Source organism: Xenopus tropicalis, chromosome 6 (genome assembly GCF_000004195.4).
Source record: "Xenopus tropicalis strain Nigerian chromosome 6, UCB_Xtro_10.0, whole genome shotgun sequence".
Lineage (NCBI taxonomy): Eukaryota > Metazoa > Chordata > Amphibia > Anura > Pipidae > Xenopus > Xenopus tropicalis.
In genome coordinates, this window is record NC_030682.2 from 49,061,956 (window position 1) to 49,076,456 (window position 14,501).

The following is a 14,501-nucleotide window of genomic DNA, read 5'->3' on the forward strand; positions in this document are numbered from 1 at the left end:
AGAATGCCTCACTAGTTTAAGGACATCGGCACAAAACAGGAAAAGAAGCTACTGCCCCTTTTTACAACAGGATATTAGCAGCAGCAGCCGACAACAGAGCCGCTGTAATGTGAGAGAGTACAGAGTGGGCTGGATTGTACTGTGATTGACAGTGACTGGGTGAGGGCCCCGCACAGCTGTTTGCGAAGTTGAAGATTTCCTGTTTCCTCTGGAGTTGCTGAAGAGAAGGCACGGAGTTGTGGGCAGCAAACGGTGCCTGTCGGAATGTGCACAGCTTTGTGTTCAGCTGTGTAGCTGCCGGAGCCCAGGGGAGGGGGACACGCTCGCTGCTTCTAGAAGACGATCTTTTTCTGGATTACTTGAATCTTATGTGGCGAATCTACAGCGAGACAGACTGTATATGAGACCTGGATTTTATAACAGCGCTATGGGTATGGGAGGCGGCTTGTGGCTTCTCGCAGGGCTTTGGAGTTTGACAGCCAGCGCCGTTTCAAGTAGTCTTCCTTTAGACCTGGGTGAGTTTGTACATCCCCAATATATTTCCCCATAGTTACCAGTTCTATAAACCTGGGTGAGTTTGTACATCCCCAATATATTTCCCCATAGTTATCAGTCCTATAAACCTGGGTGAGTTTGTACATTCCCAATATATTTCCCCATAGTTACCAGTCCTATGGACTTGGGTAAGTTTGTGCAGACCAGATATATGCCCCCTGTAGTTATCATTCCTATAGACCTGGGTGAGTTTGTACATCCCCAATATATTTCCCCATAGTTATCAGTCCTATAAACCTGGGTGAGTTTGTACATCCCCAATATATTTCCCCATAGTTATCAGTCCTATAAACCTGGGTGAGTTTGTACATCCCCAATATATTTCCCTATAGTTACCAGTCCTATGGACTTGGGTAAGTTTGTACATCCCAGATATATGCCCCCCCCCCCCCCAGTTATCATTCCTAAAGACCTTGGAGAGTTTGGACATCCTCAATATATTTCCCCATAGTTACCAGTCCTATAGACTTGAGTGAGTTTGTGCATCCCAAATATATGCTCCCTCTAGTTATCATTCCAATAGACCTTGGTAAGTTTGGACATCCTCAATATATTTCCCCTTCGGTTTCAGTTGTATAAACCTGGGTGAGTTTGTGCATCCTCAGTATATTTCCCCATAGTTATCAGTCCAATAGACCTTGGTGAGTTTGTACATCCCCAATATATTTCCCCATTTCCCCCTATGGACTTGGGTGAGTTTGTGCATCCCAGATATATGCCCCCCCCCCCCCAGTTATTATTATTATAGACCGTGGAGAGTTTGGACATCCTCATTATATTTCCCCATAGTTACCGGTCCTATAGACTTGGGTGAGTTTTTGCACCCCAAATATATGCCCCCTGTAGTTATCATTCCTATAGACATTCCTGTACATCCCCAATATATTTCCCCCTAGTTATCATTCCTATAGATCTGGATGAGTTTGTACATCCCCAGTATATTTCCCCCTAGTATTCAGTTAAAGCCTGTCCTGCAGACCTGGCTTAGTTTGTACATCCTTAATATATTTCCCCATAGTTGTCAGTACAAACCTATGTCCTGTAGCCCTGGTTTATTTGTATTATTCCATATCGCAGGGCCCTATTTACCTTCTGATCAATATTTGTATGTAATATGTATTTTTTATTGCATTTATTGCAAAGGACTGTGCAACATATTGGCTCTTTTCAAATACTTTAATAATTATACTTTCTTCATCATTTATCCCTAGTTATTAGTACAATATATTTCCCACTACAAACGTGTATTACTTGGTTTTGAAGTTGTAGCATCGCTGGCTTAAACAAATTAGTGGCAGGGAGAAAAAAGTGAAATCTCAGGGTTTTTTTCCCTTCATATCATAGATGCTAATTAAATGCCCCTAACTTAGTCTATAAATCTGATGATTTCTATATAGATATAAAAGTGAAATATGTACATTTAACAGGAGTAGTATCTGTACTGTAGGGCTTCTGGGCTAGCAATGAGCCCATTGTAGTTGATAGGAGAGCTTAGCATGACAGCTAATCGGGGAGAGATTTGAATAAACTGATCTGCTGGCTCCGAGAGGCACTCCCTTGGTCTGGGTGCAGACATATGGATGAGATTATGGTTCATAAACGTGCGTGTATGCATTTTTATGGCAAAATCTGCTCTGTGTCTTTGTACACAGGCTGACACAGTGCCTCTCGGTGTAGATTCAGAAGTTAGCAGATCAGTTGAGAATCAGCCCGGTGGCAGGAAAACTATATCTTTTTCATCTGATACATGTGGAAGAGCCCTAGGACAGCTGCCAATGAGAATTAATGAGATACTGACACCAGAAATTAAACTTTTTTTTGCACCTATCATACATCGTCCTTATATGCTATTTATCATGCCACATGTTTTTCTTTTAGGGGGCTGCCATATTTGTGCAGCAGTAGTCCATTACCTTTAGCAGCTATAACTAACAGCTTTAGATTGGACAGCCAGGTTATTATTATTATTATTATTATTAAAAAATTTTTATAAAGCCCCAACATATTCCACAGGTTAGCAAAACAGTCAGGTTTGAAAACTTTAGCTTTTATCTTTTAACACTTACTTACAAAAGCAGCCCTATCAGTTATAGATAACTATTTATGAACATCAATATTTTGAAGAGTAGTTTTTTTGTGTCAGTATCACTTTAACGACTCTTTGATTAATAACTGTGAATGGTACAGCGTGTTCCAGTGTGTGTGTATAAAAAGGTTCTACGTAGGGTCTACTCATGCTGTTATGGGCTGTTCTCAAAGTTTTGTTGGCTAATGTGCAGGAACTGTTGTGGCTGGCAAAAGATATTTAACTCACATTTTTAAGGATGGCAGCAACTCCCTGCTGAAAATGACCCGGAGAGACGTGAATATAAAATGCTTATCTTGTGTGAAAGTAAACTTGGGCCCTATCTATACCTCAGGGAATACTGCATTTCAGACAGATAATTACTTACTTAAAAGGATGTGCAGAAAACTGGCAAATGTTCAGCAAAAACTGGGTGTGATATTTTGCATGGCTAGACACCATATGCAATAAATTTTTAGGCTTAATTTGCCTAATGACCATATATTTATGGCATGACAGTGATTATTACCATAGGTTAATTTGTATATTTCTCACCGTATGGCTGTTCTTCTGCAGGTGCCTGTGCAGCACCCCATCTCAAAATACTGAAGCAAAGTTGCAATGAATCAGACAGCTCAGCTTCAGGCATGCTACATGTTTTTTCCTGCTTTTTAATTGTTTTTAGTTAAATAGACATTGATGTCAAAATCACATTGGTGCTTTTGTGGGAAATGTATTCTTTGTACTTAAAGTAAATATTTCCATTTCCTTTTTGGTATTAGACAGTGGTTCTGTCTTGCTTTATGGCAGACATTCAGTTGTATGCTAAAGACCAGAACAAGGCCCATGGAATTTGCTACACTTGTACTTGACACCCTTACACACAGATTTTTTTTTTTTAATGTAAGTTTGATGTGTTTGACATGTAGGCTAGGGTGCATGTTTAAAGGGGTGGTTCACATTTATAACAGTTTTTAAAGAATAAAGAGATATAGTCATTTACATGATATTTGCAATTTGGTTTGATTTAAGCCTGCGCTTTCTCCAGACTGCTGGAAATATCAGAATGACACAGACAGGACCATAGTCAGCCAGGGTGTCACCGATCCTGCTGGCTTGGGCAGAGAGGAAAGACTTAAGGATCTATGCAGTACTACCTTTCCAGGTAGATATTTTGAAACTGATCAATTTGTTTAAACCAGTTTTTTAAACCAAATTGCTAATATCATGTAAATGACTATATCTCTTTATTTTGTTTTTTTAAACTGTAATAAAGGTGAACCATCCCTTTAAGCAACTCTCCATGGTTAGTGCAGCTTTAAACCCTTTAAATATACTTTAAACATAACTGTTCTTGGTTTCCGTTGCTTTTCTTCCCCTGGGTCAAGTATGTTAGGCAGTAACATAATACTGTGGCTTTAGAATTGGCCAGTGTGTTGTGGTTGACCATAGTACTGAGGCCCCACAGGTTATATTTACCAGAAACAATGTGCCTCTAAACAACAAACCTTGGGCACACAGTGTACAAGTAATGTATATATGAATGCATAACTTTAATGTATTTTAATACCTCATTCCAGGAAATATTTTTTTCTTCAATGGAAGTAGGATTAGCAACTTGCATTGGATGCATTATGCCAAAATAAAGGTGCTTCTGGGGTCAGCATGGAGTCCCCGTGATTGTGATAACTGACCAGCACTAGAGATGTGTTGGCCTAAGTAGAAGTTATGCAGCACTTAGGAATCAGTGTTATGCTGATGTCCCACTCCAAACAGCAGTCTGCTCAGTAATGGTCAATAATGAGAACCTGGTTAAAATATACAAATAAACTAAAAGTTATAAAAATACATAGACACAATTCCACTCATGTGTTTGTTGTGCCTAACAGCATTTTCTCCTCTGCTAGGTTCCTGCTAGACAGACATAAAAATGAGTTTTATGTACATCAGCCACTTTGCCCATTTTAGTGAGTTTTTGTCGGTGAGGGGCACTTGAGGGTAGTGTTTGCATTAGCCAAAAGCTGCTTGGTGCATTTCTTGTGCAGACAACGTTGTGACATTTTTCCTGCAATTTTTACTTTTGCAATGTGGCAGGAGTGCTCCAACCAACATTCTCTATATAATGTATGCCCCACTAGCCCATTAAATGTTGAGAGAACAGGGCAGGTGTCTGGTGAACATTGAATGGAGGAGACATTGCCTATCTCATTAAAGTGCTGCTTTACATTACCATGACTGAATGCTCAGTTTCTCACAGTGCCAACTTGCTGCATCAAACATTATGGTGATCATGCTGCAGGAACAATCTCTGCTTCAATAAAAAGTAAAATCCACAGTATATCTATCCTTGCACCTGTCTACATCATAGGGGTGAATATGGAGGCTGCAAAGGTAGATGTACATATATATCCCAGCAAAGGAAGCATTTTTTTCTCTCTTCCTGCTTATCCTCTGCAGCAGAATATTTACTTTGTGACAAAGAAGTTAAGAATGCCAGGGATTTTCTTCCCCCTCCATTTGAGAACAGCACAATCTAGTGTGCATAATGTATGCTATATGGTCTGCAGACTTTTTATTTCAAAAGGTCTGTGATTTTTGCAAAACTCCTTTTCATGACCTGTTTGCAGAGTTTATGCTAAAAATGTAGTTGTTGTGGTATTTTGCTCAGAAAGTAAATAATATTAGTTGAAAAGTAAAATACACTTTTATAGCAGTGATCCCCAACCAGTGGCTCATGCAAAACATGTTGCTCACCAACCCCTTGGATGTTGCTCTCAGTGACTCTGTTTTTGGTTGAATAAAAACAAGATTTACTACCAAATAAAGTCCCTGTAAGCTGATAGTGTGCATAGAGGCTGCCTAATAGCCAATCTTAGTCCTTATTTGGCAACTCCATGAACTTTTATGATGCTTGTGTTGCTTTCCAAGCCTTTTTACATTTGACTGTGGCTCACGAGTAAAAAAAGGTTGGGGACCCCTGCTTTATTGTGTACAAGTCATGAACTACCTTTCAAAACTATCCTTGCAAGCAGTTGCTTAGTGATGTCATCAGTGATGTCATTTGTCACATGAATCATTTAAACATGTATATTAGAAAAAATTAGGTACACATCTAGTAATATATATATATATATATATATATATATATATATATATATATATATATATATATATATATTTATTTCGAGTTATACAACATATCCCACCCCCTAAGAGAGGGGGAGATCGTGTTCAAATACTGTTCAAGAACGTGTTCAAGAACTGAGGTGGATTGGATACACCATCTGGATGCATTGGCCCCTAAATGGCTAAATAGGGATTTTGATTTACATCTCTTTTTGTAACTTTTTTTTATGTGTATCAGTCTGATAAGTGTTAAGTAATGTATACTGGCCGTTTATTAGCTTGCCATTTAGTAGTTTTGATATGTAGGAATGTGTTTTTGCGAGTAATCATGGTTAATATAAATCTTATCTGTGAGAGTTAAGGTGGCCATACACGCACCGATATTATCGTACGAAACCTCGTTTCGTACGATAATCGGTGCGTGTATGGCATGTCAGCGAGCCGACCGATATCGCAGGAAGCTGCTGAAATCGGTCGGCTCGCCGATCGGCCAAGTTAGAAAATTTTGATCGGGCGCCATAGAAGGCGCCTGACCAAAATTCTCCCTTCAGAGCTGAATCGGCAGAAGGAGGTAGAAATCCTATTGTTTCTACCTCCTTACCTGCCGATTCAGCCCTGAATGGTGTGTGGCGGATCTGACGATGTTTCGTGCGACCGACGGTCGTACGAAACATCGTGAGATCGCCACGTGTATGGCCAGCTTAAGATACAGATGTCGGTGGTGTACCTGCTTCCGCGTTTACGTAATACAATGTTATTGTGTCCCGTCTCCATGGTGACCAGTTACATCATTTCCATCTTCTTTATATACATGGTCTTACAAACAAATGTGCTTCTACAATATGGGACGGCCATAACAATGTGCTTGAGAAAGGGGATGTGTACCCATTGGATGCTTTAATAAAAGCTAAGTTTTATATGAACGAAGTGCGACTTGGTTGGAAAATGTATATATTTATATATATAGTAGCTGTCTGACCTGCCTGCATGACTTGCTGTGCAGCCTTGTGCCTTACAGTATACAGATTTGGAACTCCTAATTAAATTATACACTATGGTTTTCTTCTCCCCTTATACGCTCTGGCCTCCTGATATTATCCATCATCACATTCTCAAACTAAGGGTATTAATATGATAATAATCATAATATGGCCCTCCTTTTGCTGGTATAACAGCTCCTGCGCTAAAGCTTTCTACTAGATTTTGGAACATTGCTGGTAGGATTTGCATCCATTCTGCAACAACTGCATTATTGAGTTTGGGTTGTAGTGTTGGGCATCAGGCCTAACGTGCATTTAGCACTCCAGTTCATGCCACAGGTTTTCCTTTGAGTTACATAGTGCTGGAATAGGAAATAGAAAGCAAGGAAATAGAAGTAGAAAGCACAGAATTGTGAAGACAACCCCAAACCAATCTCTCACATTGGCAGTATGCATTCAGGCAAATAGTGCAATCCTAGCAGATTTTCTTTTTTTATCACTTATAATTTTTATTAGTCTTGAAGCTTCAGCAGTACAATGGCATGAAAAGAAATGCACTATTAAACATACAAATACAGTACAGCAATTATAGCAACAAATTTTCCCAGTTGTTAGAGCCAGGAGAGAGGTGTTAATGGTTACATATTGATTCAGTATCATACAGACAAAGATAAAGTTTTACTTATCTAAACAGAACAGAAAGGGGTCTCAAGACTATAGAAACAATAGAGAGTAGGAAATAGAAAATAGGAAATGAAAATGAATTAGAAAGGGAGTAGAAAGAAAAGTTAAAATGAAGAGTAGAAGAAAGAATAGTTCAGTACCGGTACATGAATCCAAAAAGAAAAACGTCAGAAATCGTTTAACAACACAAAAGGGAACAAAATTAAAGGGTTAATTGGGCCTAAGTGATGTCATCCAGAAACCTATGCAACCGGAAAGTGGAGAGACTGATTAGGTGGGAACCCGTCCGAATAAGAGCTAATATTCCACAGTGGCCATTTAAGATTGTATTTGTGCAACAAGTTCCTAGCAGATTTTCTATCTGCCAGATGCTGAAATGCAGTGTATAACCCAAAAGAAGGCATTTCTACTACTCCAGAGTGCAATGGTGGTGAGTCTAGTGACCTTTACATCTCTCCAGCTGATGCTTGGCATTGCACATGATGATACTGGATTTGTTCGCCTCCATCAAAATGATGGCAGTCTAGACGGGGTGTCTGGATGCATTTTGGCTAAAAATGTGACTTAATGCTTTTGTCCGTATTGCATATTTTACAGCAGGGGAACTTTATCCCAATGCAAACAACCATTTGAATTATCTAGCATTAGTCTTTTAACCACAGAAGGTAAAAGACTCAGAAGAGGGAAAATTAAGAAGGTTGTTGCCTGTTGCCTTTACTTACTACCACATGCCTGCCACAGCCTGCTTTTCTACTGGTAAATGCCTTCAAGTAGTACCTAGCTAAGCTTTCATTTACAGTAATAGCTTCTCATCTAAAGAGTCAGTAAACTTTTTTTTCTAATTTATCCCCTGAAGACATAATTTATTTTCATTGTACTGTGGTTGCAAATCTCTCAGATATGCCTCACTGTGTCAGAAGTTGAAGTTCAAACCATTTTGCTGCTGTGTATGATTAAATTAGTTTCTTAAAACAAAAAATTAATTAAACCCTTCAGAAAACAGATTAGTTGTTGTGGCGGCATTATTCCTTTTTCTCATGCTTGAATGTAAGGGAAGAATTGTGTGCATTCAGCCTTTTATTGTCACTGAACAGCTAATGTTTGGTCTTTTGAATCATATTTTTTTTTTCTGGATCGACTTACCTTTTCAATGAGCAGATTGTTTTCCATACAAGAAATAATGATAGGTAATTTATTTGAAACAGACTGCTTCGGTTGACTATTTAAAACTGTTACTACCCAGTTTTAACAGATTTGGATTTGTTTCTGTCACAACCACCTTTGGGTGGAGTCCTCCTCTACTAAGATGCCTCCATTCTTAAATTGAGAGGACCAGGGCAATAGTTCTGAGCAAGCAAGGGAACCAGATTGTTTGTTGAGGACTGAGGCAGCATACAGGAATCAGAGTCAGGCAGGCTGGGTAAAAACCAGAATTGCACCGCAGTACAAAGTCAGGATCCAGAAGAGAAGTCAAGCAGGCAAAGTGGGTTGGTCCAGGCAGAATTCAGGATACAGACAGGGGTCAGAACCAGATAAACAGAACAGAAAGCGCATCCAGGAACTAGATGGACCTACACCGGGCATGGAAGTAACTAAGAGGTAGGGATTTTTAGAATGGACACCTGGAGATTTAGAACAGGTGTGGGTAAATAGAGACCACCTATAGCCATCATGCCTGCCTGGAAAACTAATGATATTAATGAAGTGAACCAGGGTACCAGAAGTCTACTCAAATAGGCGAGAGGTAAGGAAATTGCATATGGTAAGCAGTGGGTTACTGGTTCAAATCCTGGAAGGATGTTACAGTTAAATTCTGTAAACACTGCAGTGTAGGCCTTGTTTTTAAGTGCAAAGCGCTAAAATGGATCGAAAATTAAGCATGCTTCGACTCTATTCGCAAAATTAACTGCACCTATATGCATGCATTTTTTGGTAAGCACCAGTGCAACCATTCAGCCTGCTCAGACTAATTGATAGTGTATAGTTGCCTTGACCTACTTTCAATTTCAAGGTTCTTTATACATGCAACTGAATTCCATCACTGATCTGGATGCTATTGATTGTGTGTGCTGGAAATAATCACATTCACACACAAAATTTATAATGTAAAAGTAAATTGTATAAAAAAGTATAGTTCTTGTGCCTACGTGATGCAAACTTTAAACTTGTACGTATGGTATAATTTACCCTTGCTTCTTGCATTCGAAGATTATTAAAATGCAATTCAAAATACCCTTATTAATAACTAATCAGAACAGCATACTTTTAGCAAAGTAAATTCAGAATGTATTATTTAAAGCAGCATATTAGTTAATTTATTAATCAATATTAGTTAATTTAATGCAGAATAAAGTTTTAAATTTTGCGTAATATGAATAAATAATTAATAGGTCAAACTGAATCTTCAAAGACAATGTGTATTTTGGTTTTGATGGGATCAGTGGCCACACAACCAGAGAGCTTTTATACACATAGTTGCCAGCTGGATAACATATAGTAACACTAATTCAAACAGCCTACATAAAAAAAATAATGACCAACTGAAAGTTATTTTGTATATGTTGCTATATAACATACTAAAAGTTTTAAAATTGAAAGGAAAACCACCTTTTTGAAGGCAGGCTGTGCCCTAAAATGTTCTCATTGTGCATTGTGTTAGTACAGGGGTAGGCCTGTGCTGGCTTAGTTTTATGGCCTGTATCTGAAGAGACTGTGAGCACAGGGGGTTCCGGTTATATCCATGCCATTACTAACCCTTTTGAGTAGCCTAGATCTCTAGTGACATAATGGCCTGCCCCACCCCTTGCCACAAGCAAGTACCACTCCTGGCTTCTTCTTAAACAATTAATTGTGACTCTACAAGTGTAGAGAAGGTTGTGGCTAGACCTTCTGAGAATGGACTAAAACTGAAATTCAGTAACACCTTTACAGAAACTAGGGAAAAGTGATATTTACCTCTTTATATTTCAATTTAACATGATACTGAAGCAGGACCATATTTCAGTTGTTAAATTACTTTCTGGCTTGCTTGGTTTCTGCAAACCAACATTTTTAGAATTGTTCTCTTTAGTGGACATGGTTGAAGACATGGTTATATTTATGTAGATCTAAACAGACACCAGCCTAACTGGGTGCTAGCATTTGTCTGTTAGTAAACGTGGGTAACAGCTGCCCCAGTAGGTTCCCAACCTAAAATGTTTCCTGCTTCCACAGTACAACACCAGTATCAACTTCAGAAATGCTCTTCCTGCGAAACCATTTTAGAAATGTGTAAGTGTGATCCCTTTACAGGCGTGTGCCGTTAGCATTCCTTGGTTCAGCTTGCACCAACTGCATACAACTGTCACCAGCAAGAATCCACTCCTCCACAATAATCTCACTTCTGCTTAATGCAACTGCATTCTCACAGCTTTTCACTTTATCAGTTCTTCACTCAGCAAAAAATAGTGTCATGCTAAACTGCTGCTGGGGCATTTTATTCAATCGTCAACCCATTTCAGCATTAGCCATCTTGCTAATTCCAATAACCAAATGTAATTTATTCTTTTCAAAGCACTCTCCTATTTTATCACCATAAACTCATAATTTCATGCAACTCTCCCTATACTTGCTTATAAACATCCAGTTTTAAGAATACCCTGTAAGGAGCCTGTGTGTGTTGACTACTGAAATATTTAAATTCAAAATGTTATATAGCAAGAAATCATAGTAGTTCTGCACCAACATATAAGAAATTTCAACAAAGTATAAGAAGTTGTTGGTACAGGTATGGGATTCCTTATCCGGAAACCCCTTATCCAGAAAGTTCCAAATTACGGAAAGGCAATCTCCCATAGACTCCATTATAAGCAAATAATTCTAATTTTTAAAAATGATTTCCTTTTTCTCTGTAATAATAAAACAGAACATTGTACTTGATCCCACCTATATGATTAATCCTTACTGGAGGCAAAACAAGCCTATTGGGTTTATTCAATATTTAAATGAATTTTAGCAGACTTAAGTTATGGGCATCCAAATTACGGAAAGATCCCTTATCCAGAAACCCCAGGTCCTGAACGTTCTGGATAACGGGTCCCATACCTGTACATTTATATGCACAGGACTTCAAGGATCCTTCTCCCCATTTAAGTAAAGGCTGCCACTAACATTGTGTAAGGAAAATGCCCAAAATCATTTGCAAATTATTTTTACTTGGTACAGGTATGGGATTTGTTTTCTGGAAACCCGTTATGCCGAGACAACAAATTACTGGAAGGCCATCTCCCATAGACTCCATTTTAATCAAATAAGTCAAATTTTTTCTGTGGACTGGTAATTTCTTTTATCAGCTTATCTTCTATGCGGCAGAACCAGAAAGTCATTATTTTTAGCAGTGCAAGAAATAACACCAAAACTAAAAAATACAGGGGCATTATACAGTATACCAATTTTTCAACATAAGCTTAATAAATAGGGTTTGTACTAAACATACTTGCATGGTTTTTGTTACTAGTCCTCTAACCCATCTTAACTCAACATAGATCAAAGAGTAACTCATAAATGCAAATTTTACGCCATCGGATGTTTGGTTTATAACTTCTAATTGACATTCGAGCTCTGATTAAATATTTGGCAAGACTTGAAGTATACTTTGCTATAGTAGGCTGACAGCAGAGAAAGGAAGGCAGCAGGCATGACAAGCATAGCCTCAGGTCATATTATCCTGCACACAAAGCTGCAGCTTAAGTTGTATTAAGCTCTTAGAGCTACTGAATCTCTAAAGAAATAGAAGGTTTTTTTTTTTTTGTTTGTTTTTTTTACTGTTAAACTCATAATTTCATGCAGCTCTCCTTATACTTGCTTATAAGCATCCAGTTTTGGAAATACCCTGTAAGGAGCTTGTAATTTCTGGTGTGTGTTGACTACTGAAATATTTAAATTCAAAATGTAATATAGCCAGAAATCATAGTAGTTCTGCACAAACATATAAGAAGTTACACCAAATTATAAGAAGTTTTTGGTACAGGTATGGGATCCCTTATCCGGAAACCCCTTATCCATAAAGTTCCGAATTACGGAAAGGCAATCTCCCATAGAATCCATTATAAGCAAATAACTCTAATTTTTAAAAACGATTTTGTTAAAAAACTGCACCTGTTCTGGATACCTGCAAGTGAGCGACCTATTAGTTAAATGGAAAAAAAACCTTATTTTGTAGGCAATCCTAAATAATATATGGTGCTGGTTTCACGTTGGGCTAAAAATTAATCCTATCTGTAAAATTGGCCCCTTTATTGCAGCTCCCTATAGATCCTATTAGTTCTTTGTCCCTGTTTCAAATGAAGAGTGGGTGTGTCCCTGCCAGAAGTACTGTAGGAGGGGGATAGCCAATCACAGCCTTGCAGTCACACAAGCAAAGACAGGCTTCAATTCTCTATCAGGTCAATTTAGCTGCTGATTGGTTCCTATCCTACAGTGCAGTGTACTGATGGCCGCCGGCTCCCCTGCACATCCAGAGAACTCAGCCAGTTGGAAGTGGAACAGACGGGTGGAATTTCTCTCTCTCTTATTTTTATATGATATGTCTTCTTTAAAGTTTATATGTTCTCCTCTCGTTTGTGTGGGTTCCCCCCTTACATACTTTAAAAACTTAAGGATAGGTTTACTGACTCCAGAAATTTTGATGCTAGGCCCAAGGCAGATTCCCACCCAACCCTGCTCTGAAACTAGTGCTGACATGTATAGCTTGTGGGTCTCTTGTGACTCCATGAAGAGCTGTATGTATTGTTTTCAAGGCCTTAGTACAGCAGGCCCCTGTTCAGTTGTGCCCTATGATGACTGCCCTATTATCAGGATTACTTAATGTTTGTTTTATGACTCACCGTTGTGTTAAAGAACCAATTTTAAATTTCATCACTCCGTAATAGGGTTTTTATTAAATCTTTACTCGTAGGATTGTGTTGCTATAGCTACAAATCCCCAAAATATATTACCTTCAGATTTAAACATGTTAATATGTTGGACGGATGGATGTTGGATGGATGAATGTTGGACGGATTTTAGTTATTTATTTCTGTTATTTAAAGGAGTAGTAAAGTGTGATGGTGACCACTGGCCTCCTGAGAAAGGCTCCCTTGTTTAAATATAGTAAATAATATACCCCTACTGTAAAATACAAGGATATTATAAATCACAGAGGAGATCCGTATCCATATAAAAGATTTTATACAGGTCATGGAATTTTGGGGTGACTTTTAATATCCTCATATTTTACATCATTTATTATAATAGAGGTGAGTCATGTAACAGAAATTACATCACTGAGCAGTAAGCACTATTTAAAAGGATATCATTTACAGGATCTCTATGTAATACACAATAACCATGAGTACCATGTAACTTGTATCCTTATAAATGGTGCTTAGTGATGCGTTTTGTGATTTAACTTGTGTCACATATTCTGCCCCTGTTTGGGATATGTTTGGTTAATTTTACTTGATTTGCTCTTTAATCTGGGAGCGGTGTCCCAATTACTTTTGGCCCTGTTTGATTGGCCACTGGGGATCCCTTTTTTGATAAAGGTAAAATCTTGAGTCCATTTGGATCAACTAAATTTTGGCATGCATGTCAGTGCAGATGTGGGATGTTGCTGAAAGCATATTAGACTAAAATTATACTTGTCTTTAATTAGTGAAAACTGAATATTTTTCGCTGGTGTGTTATTGTCTTGGGAGAACTGTCAAATTCTAGAAAGCCGAAGTCTAGATTATGGAGGCCCCTTCAAGTAAAAGAAGGTTTGAATGTCGATAACTAGCTCCTGATCCATCTAATCATTAGAAACAGAGCATGAGTTTAGAGCCCACTTATAAGGGCTTTGTTTAATTTAATTATATAGGGACAGAAATGTGTTTTCATTCTACTGCACTTAATACTTTTGCCTCCTATATTTTCTGCTTCACTCATTTGTCCCTGTTATGTTCACATACTACCACTTGCCTTGCTCCTTACTTGTACTTTCTTTCTCTGATTTATTTATCTTTCCCACAACTTTTTACACTATGGGGCACATTTACTAACCCACGAACGGGCCGAATGCGTCCGATTGCGTT

At 38.3% G+C, this 14,501-nt stretch overlaps 1 protein-coding gene across 1 annotated transcript in view; it reads left to right on the forward strand.

Moving 5' to 3' along the window:
* Window positions 1–131: 131 nt before the first annotated feature.
* tgfbr2 (transforming growth factor beta receptor II) overlaps window positions 132–14,501 on the forward strand; it is a 54,379-nt gene continuing 40,009 nt past the window's right edge. Inside the window, exon 1 of the mRNA XM_031903718.1 lies at window positions 132–515. Within this exon, the coding sequence (XP_031759578.1) occupies window positions 401–515 (115 nt within the window). The 5' untranslated portion in view covers window positions 132–400. The remainder of the gene's footprint in view (window positions 516–14,501) is intronic.